General features: G+C 39.6%; 1 protein-coding gene across 2 annotated transcripts in view; it reads right to left on the reverse strand.

The window, feature by feature from the left end:
- Nucleotides 1–2,353: 2,353 nt before the first annotated feature.
- The window catches only part of PCNX1 (pecanex 1), a 137,258-nt gene continuing 125,266 nt past the window's right edge, over nt 2,354–14,345 (reverse strand). For both annotated transcript variants that reach the window (XM_087819432.1, XM_087819429.1), the window contains 6 exons: nt 13,792–14,022; nt 12,471–12,745; nt 10,970–11,175; nt 8,503–8,945; nt 7,958–8,098; nt 2,354–7,753 (listed from right to left, as the gene is read on the reverse strand). In XM_087819432.1, coding sequence (XP_087675558.1) covers nt 7,613–7,753; nt 7,958–8,098; nt 8,503–8,945; nt 10,970–11,175; nt 12,471–12,745; nt 13,792–14,022 — 1,437 coding nt within the window. In that variant the 3' untranslated portion in view covers nt 2,354–7,612. The remainder of the gene's footprint in view (nt 7,754–7,957; nt 8,099–8,502; nt 8,946–10,969; nt 11,176–12,470; nt 12,746–13,791; nt 14,023–14,345) is intronic.

The following is a 14,345-nucleotide window of genomic DNA, read 5'->3' on the forward strand; positions in this document are numbered from 1 at the left end:
AAACTGGCACTTTGATCAACATATTATTATTCTACTACTTTCATTATTATTTTTATTTAATTTATTGGGGTGGCATTGGTTAATACAATTATATAGGTTTCAAGTGTACAATTCTATATCATCAGTATATTGTATTGTGTCCAACACCCAGTCAAGTTTCCTTTCGTCACCATCTATCCCCTTTACCCTTTCCTCCCTCCACCCCCATCTTCCTCTGGCAATTACCATACTATTGTCTGTTTCCTTTTTTTTGCTTACTATCTTTACCTTTTTCACCCAGCCCCCTAAGCTCCCTTCCCTCTAACAGCTGTCAGCCTGTTCTCTGTATCTATGTCTGTTTCTATTTTATTAGATTCCACATATAAGTGAGATCATATGGTACTTGTCTTTCTCTGACTGGCTCATTTCACTTAGCAGAATACTCTCCAGGTCCATCCATGCTGTCACGAAAGGTAAGATTTCCTTCTTTTTTTTATGGTCAAGTAATACTCCACTGTGTAAATGTACAAATTCTATCCACTCAGCTATTGATGGGCACTTGGGCTGCTTCCAAATCTTGGCTATTGTAAATAGTGCTGCAATGAACACAGGGTGCATATATTCTTTCGACTTTCAGGGTTTTTTGAACATATGTCCCTGAAGTGGAATCGTTGGGTCATAAGGCAGTTCCATTTTTAATTTTTGAGGAAACTTCATCCTGTTTTCTATAGTGGCTGCACCAGTCTGTATTCCCACCAATACTGCATGAGGGTCCCCTTTCTCCACACCCTCGCCAGCAGTCGTTTGTGGATTTGACGGAAGCCATTCTGACAGGTGCAAGGTGAAATCTCACTGTCCTTTGAATTTGCATCTCTCTGATTAGTGATGCTGAGCATCTTTTCCTGTGTCTACTGGGCATCTGTATGTCCTCTTTGGAGAAGTGACTATTCTGGTCCTTTGTCCATTTTTTAATTGGGTTGGTTTTATTGGTGTTGAGTTTTATAAGTTCTTTATAAATTTTGGATATTAACCCATATTATTAGTTGGTTCTGAAGTTAACTCAAGTTCTGAAAAAAATAATCAGGTTTCCAAAAAAAAACATGGGTTCTGATAAAATCAAGTTTTACTACTAATGTACAACCCGAAAGCCAACCATATCTGGATAGCCAATCTGCCTCTCTCTCCAGAACCTCTCTCTCCATATTAATTCTAGCTCTTAGAGCATCTTACTCCTTAATCTAAAACATACTTTGTGCAACTTTAGCTACAAAATACTGCTGATGAAAACTTCATTATGAAAAAATACACCCTAAACTTGACTTCGTCTCCCATGCTGTCTAGAAAGGCAGGGGCTGAGTGAGGATCTTGCATTTTTTAGGCCCAATGTCCCACTTCCATCAGGCCTGCAGTGCTGGCCACAGCAGACGAGCCGGGGCTTGCCCTGGTGGTTATGCCATACCATCTAACTCTCGGTGACACAGAAGCTGTCCCAGGTTCAATACCTGCCCTTTCTTAGGCCTTCTCGCCCGTGATTACCTGTACGTTTCCTTTCCGACTTGCTTTCCAGAGGGTGACACATAGGTTGACAAACAGAGAGGTTAACTACAGACATACTGGAACTTGTGGAATTGGATAGTTTTCTGGTTTCCAGAAAGGGAAAGATGTTACCAAAATGAAGCTACTTTTTGCTTCCTGTCCTCTGGCTCCATATTTTCAGAGAAAAAATCTAAGGTCACACAAAGTGAGTCACAAGCCTGTGGGCTGGATGGTTTCCAGTAATTAAACCACTTTATTTCTCTAAACACTCACCCCTCCCAGCTCACAAAAAAAAAGAAAAAAAGGTTCACTTAGCTCTTACCTGGGACATAGTTCAGTGCTCAGGCTATCAATGGAGATTTTGTTCCACTTAGAATGAACTGAAAGGTTAAACTTGGGCTGGAAAGGGACCCTGCACTGGCTATCTGCCTCTGCTCTTACTGCAGCTCTATCACCCCGTGAGCCACATCTGATAGAGGGTCAAGTAACTGCCTGGAAAAGAGAACATGGAAAAACCCAGTGTTTCGACTAAAGAGGAAATGCTGATTTCTAAATGGGAAATAATGTGACTGTGATTTAATCAGAGCCTGCAGGGCATGCAAAATGTCAGTGAGATCCTGTGCATCTTGTTTTATCTGAAGAGTCTGGCCTACCTCTAGGACACATTTTGAAATATGTACATTTCTATTGTAAGGTGAATCACGTTTATAGGCCAAAGCTTCTGTTTTAAATGATTACTTCAGAAACAAATACATGTTTTTAAAATATACTATGCAGAGCTTAATATGGTGTACTCTAATTTTTCTCAATTTGACAAAAATGGACAGAAGGCAAAATGAAAAAAAAAAATTTATTTCCTGTGTTTTATCCACTGTCAATACTGTATTTTTGATGCAATATATTTGCAAAGAAAAAGAACAATCTCAGCTTTTATTTTCCATTTTAAACAACTACAATATTTACAAACTGTTTAGAATAACACTCATACACACACACACACACACACACACACTCTCTCTCTCTCTCTCACAGACACACGCAGGTACATATATTCTTACCTCTGGTTTATACTGAATGCTGGTAGAGGCAATGAATCCCCTCAGAGCCCATGATCAGGAAAGAGAAACCCATCTGCCTTCCTCACATCTGCCCTCCTAGAACCACTATCAGTATCTTCCTTCCATCTCCTCATGCAGAGCTCATTGCCAGACTTGTACAGCGTTAAGGTAATCAGTTTTTACAATTTATTTTTATTTAAACTACAAGCTTTTAAAAAGCATAAGCAGAACTTGACTTTGCCCCCATTTCTATTATTTTGGTTGTAGGATCACGCTTCATAATATAGACAATCTTGTTTAACCACAATTACACTAACCCAAGAGTCATCTGGGGCAGCCACCTCACTCTCCGCTCCTACTGTCTTGCATTCCAGGTATCACCCATCTGTTCTGCTAACACCCAGGATATTTATCCCCATCACAATCTCAGGTGACCTTCGTTCCCTCTAGCTTGGCCCCACTGAGTCATAAATCGTCAGGTATAGAGCTGAGGCATAAGAAACAAGGTATAACCCTATATAATAGGTATAAGTCTTAGAACAGAGTTGTCACATAACCCTGCGACGACAGTCAGCTCTGGTTCCCCCCGGTGTTGCGTTGCTTCCGTAAAATGGCAGATAATGAAGTTCAGCTCACAAACAGAACTTTACTCTAATCCAGAAAGGATATGTGGCTGATAAACAATGAAAAGAAATTCTTATCACACACATTTCCTTTCAGATGATTTTGATGAGGTGATTCAAAGCAGAAAACATACTGTTTCAAGCAAAATTAACACTCCACATCCCTACCAGATCTATTTGTATAATGAATTCCTTTTCAATCACAGTTCTTACCTAAACATTTAACAAGTTAAAAATGAGAAGACCTAGATGTATATCAACTAGGTTTTTTTAAAGAGAGGCTGGTTTTCTAATACTTTAAAAAAACTACCCACTATACATACCCAACGTAATATTAAAATTTATGCTGCACAAATACATGGTACTAATTTTTTCTCCAGATCAATAGAACTCAGTCTCTACCTATGACTGAAACTAAAAGCTCCAGGCCCACTAACAGGCCCAGTTTTGGCCTTGACACCATTCTCTCCACTCTTCCTAGAACTAAAGGAAAAGCCTCCAAATAAAAGTGGGTGTTTTAGACCGCATTTGAACAATGTACCCTATAAAAAAAATTTGACTGGGTCCGTGTTCAGGCAAAGCAATTTTATATGACCACATTACACTATAAGAAACCCCCACTGAGAATGCATACTGAGGACTTAAATGGGGGATGGGGCTTTGTCCATACTCATGAAAAAGTAATGAAAATAAACACAAAAGCAACTAACAACAGGGCTGCAGTTTATAGTTCAGTAGCTAGTAAATACAAATATTACTAAGTTGTCTTTTTCTCAAGTCACATATTTAGGAGGAAGGGTTTTTAAAGTTAACTAAAAGAAGAAGGTAATTTTAGACTACGGGCAAATCATAAATTTAAGACCCAGTTCTGGATGGATGAATGAATGACTTGATGCAGCCATCTACCAAATGAAGGATTTCTAGGAGAGGCAGAAGGATGCTGCTCAGAAGCAAAGTAGAATTTACTAAGGCTGAGCTACCCTTGCTTAGATTTTATATTTTGATACAAAATGTAAAAATAAACCAACCCAAGAAGAAAGAGAACATCTTCTTACTGAGATGTAGTTTCCAACATAAAAACTCCTATTTTCATTGCCTGACATTTAGTACAGAGTAATTTTCTGTATCTCACTCACGGCAGAAATGCTGTCTGGCTACTTCTGTTTCAAAGATTAATAGAAGTATATCAAATATACTTGAAATACTTTTAAAAATACTTCAAACCTAATGGAAGTTAACCTTCCAGTAATGAAAACCCAAAGAAGGCAGAACACTGATGAAGTCTGTTCAGTAATTTCCTGAAAGGTAACTAATCTCCCTTATTGTAAAAATATACAGCCTCACCACCTCCTTTCCCAAGCCCCTTAAATATCAACATGTTAATCTAGGCTCTTAAAAAATTAGTTCTTTAGAAAAAACTGAACATTTAAAGTTTTATCAAGTATTGAAAATGATGTAAAAGAGGGCTCACACCAAGTTATAAGATGGAGGATTAACTAAAAGCTTAATTTTGAGATATAAAATTATTTTTGCTACTGAATGAGAGGAAACAAGAAGAAAGGCTGTTTATATGCATTCCAGGACTCCCTTTCAAAGGGGAAAAAATAAAATCCAACAACAAAAAAACCGATAGTAATGAAACTCTATTTAAAGGAAATAAGTAAAATACTAGTGTTTTAATTAAGTATTTTCACTTTCAATTTATGGAACTCTGAAAGTTTTGCAATTGTCATCTAAAGACACTAACGCATGTCTGCTAGAGCCTCACACCCTGACAAAAACAGTGACACAGGGAATCCAAACAAATAGCTCACTGTTCCTGGGGGGCAGAATATGACATGCATGGTCAATTTAACTGAAGTATGTATATTTCTATATAATTTAGGTCAAATTATTGTTAAGACATGAGTTTTTCATGATCACTATTTCCCCTGATGCAATTATTAGAAAAGTGCTACAATTTGTAAAAGACTGTTTTAGGCTTCAAAAAATAAGAACAGGGTTCCTAATTCATAAAACTTCACTAAAGGGCTATCTGATAACAAAATTCAACTTGTTTTGAGAAAAATGGCCACTAGTTGCTATCCCAAATCAAGACCCAATATATGTGTTCCATATAAAATCTAGTCTGGCATTTGAAATCTGACTTTTTGGGGGGAGGTGGGGGGCTAGGAATAAAAGTAATTCTAGCCCTTCTAATTGAATCTGAAATTCAGATTTTTTTTTTTTCCTGTGTAGGAAAATAAATTACCTTCCATTTAAGACTAAAAAGACTCCACTTATCTTTTCACCTAGGCAATGACCACAAAAAGATCACACTCATTCAGAAATGTAGAAAATTCCTTTGAGAAGATTTTAAATAAATATAATCACGTATGTATTTTCAGAAGGGGGGAAGCCTGAACTTCAATGGCATACTACAGAACTGCCAAAAAGAGGCAAGCACAGACTACAGTGACAGTGGGGGGAACACGTTTTGATCGTTCAATTTAGACAGCGTACCTTTGTGTATAGGTTTAGAAAATCATTTGACAAATGTTTTTTTGTATATTTTAGTGTGAATTCTGAAAACATTAACACAAGGCACATTGGGTCCTAAATAACAACAAAAATTTTAAGTTAGAAAAGGGAAAAATAAATAGATTTTGAGTGGAAATGCAGAAAGATGCTGTATACTAACTGCTTATTTCCGTCCTTAGTTTTCATTCCCGCTACTGAGGTGCCCTGCTCTGCTGTGGGAGCTGCACCACAACAGTAGGAGAAACAGCTTCTTCCTCTCTCACCTCATCAAAAAGATAGTTTAACCCACACTGCCCAATACGGTGGCCACTAGGCGCGCCAGCGAGTGAGTGCCTGAAGCAGGCTATGCCACATGCTGAAACAGTCGTACTTTGGATATATCAGATTAAATAAAATGTTTGGTGAACATTAATTTCGCCTCCTTTTTACTGTCCATTCAGGGGGTAGAAAGAGGGCTGCTTCTAAACGCTCAGAAGAAACGTACAGTCTTCCTTTGCACTTAACAAGGGAAAGTTTTTGGAAGAATTTTTTAAATGCCAACAATTGACAAATCTAAATTTCAGTTCTCACCCAGCCCAATTGTAAATCTGAGTTACATATTTCCCTGAATACATGCATTTAAAAAAAATACAATTTAAGTTATGAGACAACATATGAATTAAGTCAATTTCACAGTTATAAATATTTCAAATTACAGCTTAAACACTATAAATTACAGGAAATAAAGTTCAAGTAATAGAAAAAGGAGAGAGAGATAAAGGCGAAGGTACTAAGGAGGGACAGGGATGGAACAATAAGAATGGCACCATTTGGATAATTGTGTTTGAAAACATTTTACTTGGTTAACTGAACTGCACGTGAATAACTCCAATAGCTAAGGACCCTTAAAATAAAAGGCAATCAAGCCTTTCTTTCCATTCCTGGACGTTCATCTTCTTCTCTGAAAAGCTTAAGCACTTTCTTCCCGAGGCTGGCCCAGCGGGCGTGCCCGAGGGAGAGCAGAGGGCCTGGGCCTCACCGGCGGCTCACCTGCGATGCGGACACAGGAGCCCGCGGGGCAGGTGCAGGACCGACTCGCGGACCACTGGCTCCAGGATTTCGAGCGCCAGCGATGACGCTCTGTCTCTCTTGAGATTTAGTATTCATTTTAAAGACAACCTCCACGGTACTGGCATGAAGTACAGACTCTTCACAGAAAAATGGGCAGCACAGTTCCTGCTACGTATGTTTATAAGGGAAGGGAAGGGGTTAATCCCAAAGGCAATTTAAATAATGGGATTTTATTTTTATATATAAATAAATGTTCTGAGAAATCTCAGACTTTAGTGCATTGTTATAAAAAATTAGTGCAGTTTTTTTTCTTTAAAGTTTTTAGCGCTCAAGGAATAAGATAAATATGTCTGTTCCTAGTCTCTTCACTGTACATTAAACTTTTCTACTGCCTCTGTCCAACTGAAGGTTTCTACACGGGTCTGTTTTAAAACATCAACGCAAATGGATCTCGTGTTCTATGACAAAACGTGGCAATTATTTTTGGCAAAGAAATTAGAAAAATATGAGATCATACTTTAGAAACCAAGAATTTGCTGATTTAAAGCATAGGCAATGCATAGGAAAAAACTTTCAAAAGATGTATTTTAACAGAACTTGATCCTTCATGCAAAATGTTTTCTCGGCAGCTAACTTAAAAAAATATTCAGCTTTATTTGGGGATGAAGACAGTGACAGGAGTCAGGGTGAAGGGCAAAGCAGACGCGCTTAGCCAAGCCCACTCTGTGCTCAAGTCTCTCCTTTATGGGATCAAAACGATGCCTCCAGGCATCTTCTGCTCTCGCCTCTCTTTCTCCAATGTCTCGGATTTGAGAGGGGAAAGAAACGTAGTTATAAAACACTGGCTCACACTTCAGCCCCGAGTTCCAGTACCCCAGTTTCAACCACAGTCACGTATTTATCATCAATCTGGACCAGAAGTACTGTCTTATCGATGTGGGACCTAGTACCGGGGTCTCTGCTGCAAGGCACCCATCGGTGAATCACCTAATGGTTCAGAATAAAACAAGATGTTAGTGGGAGAGACCTTGAACATGCTCACAAGCATTTATCTTTCTCTTAAGATTAGAGGTGGCAATTCTGCTTGATAATTAAACATACAGACACAAATTGACTAAAAATATGGACACAAGTCAGCCAGGCTACAAAAAAGGCAGAGCACCGGGTAGTCAGGTTCATAAGAGAACTTACATGGCCTTCCATCCCCTCCTGAGGACTCCAGTCTTTCCAGCTGTTTCTCCCAGCTTTTAACCGAATACCTTCGTCAGGCCACTGCAGCTCTTTTCTTTTTGACAGGTTGATCCCATCCAGAATTTGACTGGGATCCACAATCTATATTGTAAATAAATACACATCACTTCCAATTCATTTTTCTCTTGATGATGAAAAATTACATAATCCCAAACAAAATTTCACAGGACTCTTTGTGTCTCAAGTTCTCCACTGCCTATAAAGGAATAGAAAATGATCTAAAGAGCCACCTCCTGAATTCCTTCCAGACTACTGGTAGACCTTACTGCCCTGGCCACATGACCATGGCTGGGGAAGGGACACACATCACTACTGAAAAACTGCTTGCTTTCAGCTGTACACTGGCAGAAACTTTTTTTTAACATTCAAAAATGTTCTAGTCTTCAGACTAAGTAATATGTGTTTTCACAAGAGACCTTCACTCAACAAACAAGAAATAAAAACAAATGTGTTACAGAAACAATGCAGAAACTGGGCTTACTCACTTGGACTCTGTAAATCACCTCCCCCTTTTTGGCATGTGCATTATTGGCAGGACTTAAGGTGTTGCCTGGCGGTGCATCAGTGGCACTGCTCTGACCCCCGTCTGTCCCAAGAAAACCCACAAGAGTGTGGTGCTTGCAGGCCAGGATGCTTTGGCTGGAGCTGCTGGAGGAAGGCAGGCCGTGGTGCACACAGGCCATGCCACTCTGACCAGAGGGTTCCATCTGGTTCACCATGGAGAGGCGGGACTGGATGGACGACGGTAAGTTTCGAAGCGATATCTGACTGGTAGAAGAGCGCCGACAAGGCACGAATCCTGTGGTGGACATCCGGAGGGACGAGTGCCGGCTGCTATAGCAGTAAGAAGACTGGCTGGCTACTGAGGCCCGAGCCGGGGACTGTCTGGCCAGGCTTGACTGCACGGAGTGAGCGCTGTGGCTGGTGCCTAGAGAGGGCGGACGACAGCACTCATTCTAAGTGGAAGGATTCAAAAACAGCTCTTGTTTCCTTCTGTAGATTCTAAGACTTTCTCCCTTAAGCAATTACTTGAATTTATTGAATTTAACATTTACTCCCAAAACTTTTAAAATTGTCAAAAAGAAACAAATATCTGAGATTTGTTTTCTTGTGTAGTTTTTATAATTTTTATTTGCTGAAGGATTTTAAAATTCAAATTTTGAGGCAAAAGAAAGAAAAATAATTTCCAGCAAACATCAGGATTTAAGGTTGAGATAAATCCTAAAATAATTTTCACAGATGTATTTCAGAATTAGAATTCCTCTTTAATATACATCAGAAATGAAATATCTCATGGAAATATTAATAAGGATCCACTATGTGGCAAGCTAACTATTTCTCAAGGTATAGTATTAATACCCTATTTCAATGACAAGCTGCACAGAGAGACCGCAATGCCACACTGTATTTTCATAGACATTAAAGGGTTGGTTACAAATGTGATTTGCCAGTGACACTGAACAGCAGGTTTCTCTGTGCCCTTTTCAAATGGCCCTGATGTGATGCTTCAGATTTGTCCTTTGCCTGACTCCTAAGTGATGTGAAGATTATCAGAAAACAGTTATTATACTGAAGAAATAGCTACATGCACTTTTATCTGAAAATAAAAAAAAGGAGCCGATGTCAGAGCAAAGGTTCACTTAAAGATGCACAGCTCTGGCCAGTGCGGCTCAGTTGGCTGGAGCATCATCCCAGACACCACAGAGGCTGCAGGTTCGATTCCTGGTCAGGGCACTTGCCTAGGTTGCAGGTTCACTCTCTGGTTGGGGTGCGTACGGAAAGCAACTGATCGATGTTCTCTCTTGCCTCTCTCCCTCGCCCCCTCTTCTCCTCTCTCTCTAAAATCAATGAGCATGTCCTCCAGTAAGAAGTGAATAAAAAAATAAAGAAGCACTTTGACACATACTGTTTTCACTCAGAGGTTAAAAACTAACCTATGAGATATTGATCATACACCTATCCAGAACCTTAACAATTCCAGTGCCACTGAACTTTTTAAATTGAAGTAAATGCCTCAAGACTTCATCTGCTCCACATGCAGCTGCGGGAAAGGACAGTGCTGGGTCAGCCTACCAGCCACACGGGAAGAGATGAAATCTGACTCCTGCTGGATACCAGGTGGGTTGTAGATCTCGTGTAATAGCTAAATTAGTAAAAAAATACCTTCTTTTGGGATGGAGAAAATTTTCTTAAATAGGATACAAAAAGCACTAAGTGTAAAGGGAAAGATCAGTAAATTGCTCTATACTAAAATTAAGAACAATCTCATCAAAAGGCGGCGAGCCACTCTTCACGGGAAGGGACTGGGAAGCTGAGAGACAGAATGGAAAAGACGTGTAGTGCGGAAACAGCCGATAATCTCATTTGAAAGTTTCCAATCTCAAGAATCAGAGGAATATGTTAAAGTAATAAAATTAAAGACCACCCTTCCTCCTGTCCCTCTGGGCATGCAGGGAGCAGAGGTGGGAACCGGTAATACTCAAAGCTGGTGAAAGTTTACCCACTGGGCATTCGTACCCATGACTGGTAAGAGTACCACTTGGTAAAAAACTTTCTGGAAAGATTTTCAGCACGATATATCATGAGTCTTAAATATTCTCATAAACTTTGACTCAGTGATTGCATTTTTTAAGTTTCCAGCCTAAGAAAATAATATGTGATTACAAAGATACAACTTTCAGAAGAAACCAAATCACTGCCCAACGGGAGAGAAGTTAAATTATGTTAACTAAATATTATTAGCCTTTAAAAAGGATACTTTCAAAGAAATATTTCAAATAATATATATTTATATATAAAGTGATTAATACAAACAAATGCCCAACTGTGACTCAAACGAAATATTGTTTATATATTTCCAAGTAGGTAATCCGGCATCCTCTTTAATACGCACATACTAACTGAGCCCCAGCTAAGATGTTAACGCTATCCACGTGATTCTGTTTCACATACCAAGTGCTGGGGGATAAGATGTGACGGGCGGATGGAGTCCTGCTCCCGACCCCTGGCCCATGTTTCCGGTGCTTCCTTGGGACACGGTGCTGTGGGGCTCGTTGGCGAGTGTTGCATTGTTGCTAGTGCAAGAAGTGCCCCCTCCAGTATCAGAATCTTCAATGTTGCCACCACTGTTACAACCAGCTCCACAACCTTTCCTCAACCTAGGAACACGCACCAGAGTAGGAAGCATTACCCCAAGATCACTTCAAGACAGGTATTTTATTCCTTTTTAGCTATTCTGAATGCTTAAGGCTACTAATGATCACCTGTGAAAGTCTTTGTGGTGTAATCAATACCAGGAACAAAAGCCTGCTATGTTTTCATATCTCCTCTTATAGTCACTGCCTTGATGGTTCCCAATCGATGTCACTTTTATGCACTCTATCAGCTTTCCTACACCACTCTAAAGAACTGCACATAACACAGTTGTACCATTAAGATCACACCAGGCAACAGAATTCTTGCCAGTGTCCAACACCTGAAGGGTGCTGCTGTAATGATTTTCCTCCTTTCACTTGTTTATTTTTATGTAAGGTGACTAACTGTCCTGGTTTGCCCACGACTGTCTTGGTTTAAGCACTGAAAATCTTGCACCCTGGGAAACCCTAGTCCTGGACAAACAAGGCAATTCCAGCACAACAGATATTTTTCCAAAAAGAGAATTTATTTGAACACTACACCCTGGTTTGTGTTCTTCCTTCTGCTTGACAGGGATTGATGTTAAAATGATGAAACCTTCCTCTTGAATGTTGGGTATTTCCAGAATTTAAAACCCCCTATTTGAGTTTATTGCTCTAATCCCATATCCTGTTTTTCTTAAGCTCTGAATTAAGGATCTGAACAACTCTTAAGGAATTGAAAATAATATTCTGTGATTTTTTCTTTACCTGTCACCAAATTATGATGTTCCTACACCATAATTTACTAGACAGGATGCAGAGGAAAACTTCATGCGCATTCTTGAAGACATACTACAGATCTGAGATCTGAGTGATGACTGGACTGATCAATGGCAGCAATATCTGCCCTACACAAGCAAGTTTCAACAAGAGGAGAGTGCTCCCCCTAGCGCTGGAACGGAATAAAACAGAAGCAAGCAACCAATTCGCACAAGTTTCTCACGTTGTTTTCTGTCATTTGTCCTGTTTGCTGACCCACACATTCTAATAGCAGCAATAGGCTGCAAATAAATCAACAAAGTTAAACAAAGACTGTACTAAATACTAAAGCAGTTGTTCTTCACCACAGCTGCCCATCAGACTTATCTAATAAGGGTTTGAAGATACACATGCTCAGACTCTGCTTCCTGAAGTACAGCTGTAATAGATTATATTGTGCTGTGGCATTTGTATTTTTTTTTTTTTTTTTTACAAACTTTCCAGGTGATGCTCATGCACACTGCCTAGCTCGAGGGCCAGGATACACCACCACTGAAAAATGTGACCCAATGGCTCACCTGTGCCAGGTTGACACTATGAAGTTTCTGATATTTCCCAAACTGATAGGTCCCCCAAGAATTTCTTTAAGTTGATCATGGCTGTCAGAGTAAGAAGTTGTTAGGGGTGAAACAAAGATCGGGTAGCCAATAGGTTGATCGCAAGATGAGTTTATCATGTTTCTCAGAGCTTGCTTTGCATTTTGGATGCTCCCTCTCTCAGGGTTACGGTTACGTAGAAATACAAGCTCCTGCTGTTGCCCTGCCCAAAGGCCGCGGACACATTCCTTATTCACCTGAAAACCAGAACACATGGGAATCAGATTAAGGGGCCAAGAAGGAAATTCATATAAACAGAGGCACAGAGATGGAAGGGATACAAAAGACATGACAACGACCAACTGTGAAAATCAGGAAACAAGCAGGTCACGTCTGAGCGGGAGTTAACCAATGCTCCACGCCAGCCGCAGGCTGTTACATAAGCAGCACCTACAAAGGACTTTTGCTCTGCGCCCATTTCGTTTTCCAAATTAGTGAAATATTAAATTTTGTAACTGAGATAAGATATTCTTTATAGAAATTAGAAGTAACACCCAGCCGGGTGTGGCTCAGCAGTTGAGCATCGACCTAGGATCCAGGCGATCGGGGTTCGATTCCTGGTCAGGGCACATGCCCGGGTTGCAGGCTCGATCCCCAGTCGGGGGCCTGCAGGAGGCAGCCGATCAATGACTCTCTCATCGCTGATGTTTTTCTCTCTCTCTCTCTCCTTTCCTCTGTCTGAAATGAATAAGGATATATTTAAAAAAAAAAAAGAAGTAACAAACATTTAGAGTTGAAAGGATGTTTGTGACTTTGGGGTTTGATTAAATGAAGTAAAGAAAAAATAACCATTACAAACTATCAAAATAAAATTTCAGAGATTAAGCCTCTTAACATCCTAAGATGTTTAATAAACAAAGTCTAAGGAAATGTTAAAGTGAACCACTGACTGATAACCATTAAGTACAAGCTACGGAACTATTTAGTAACCGAGGAATCACATAATATTAGCAATATGGAGCTGATGTTTAAGAGATTCTGCCCAAATAGCAAGTGAACTAGATAAAAAACTGCCTAAATAGAAATAAGCAAAAATGTTAACGCTTTATGGCACATAAGAACATTTCAGAAGACAGGCTAAATTACTGACAAGACAAATGAAATTAAGTGCTCATAAACAATAAATGTTAATGCAGTATGATCATCTTTTTTTTCTATAAGTTTCAGCTACTTTTTTAAAGTTTAAATAAGATGACCTAAGTTGCAATTTTTTCAGATGCAAATTAAAGCCTCAAAAACTTACTTTAATAACCCTGAAGCTAAGGTAGCGTCTGTTGAGCATGATGATTTTATACTCATTGGTGCCATCGTCCATGACATGCCGCAGAGCAAGCAAGGAGGGAGAGTTGGCGAGGACGGCGCTCCGCCACGCGGGGTCCCCTTCATGGGCTATTACGAGGTTTTTTTCATGAGATACAATGGCTTCATAGAGCACAGTCGGGTCGTCATACTCATCTGGAGAAGTGAAATGATCCTATACACAGAAATAAAAGATGTATCTTTTTTAGAAAGAGAATGACTTCCAGGGTGATAAAAACTTCCATAATTACTAAATCAGTTACTAAATGACAATTTCATATAAGCACGTTAATATTATTAGACCTAAATTATATGCAAAACATTCAAAAAATGTGTTTAAGTCCTGGTATTACCATCCAGGAAGCAGCTAGCTCTCTGAGCTTCAGTCCTGGTATCTGTGAGTGCCAGTATTACCTGCTTACTAACCTACGTGACAAGGCTGTTGTAAGTCAGACAAAATAGTGAACTGGAGAGCTTCTTACACTGTGAAGCAATATT

Source organism: Miniopterus natalensis, chromosome 1 (assembly GCF_054644295.1).
Source record: "Miniopterus natalensis isolate mMinNat1 chromosome 1, mMinNat1.hap1, whole genome shotgun sequence".
In the NCBI taxonomy this organism is placed as follows: domain Eukaryota; kingdom Metazoa; phylum Chordata; class Mammalia; order Chiroptera; family Miniopteridae; genus Miniopterus; species Miniopterus natalensis.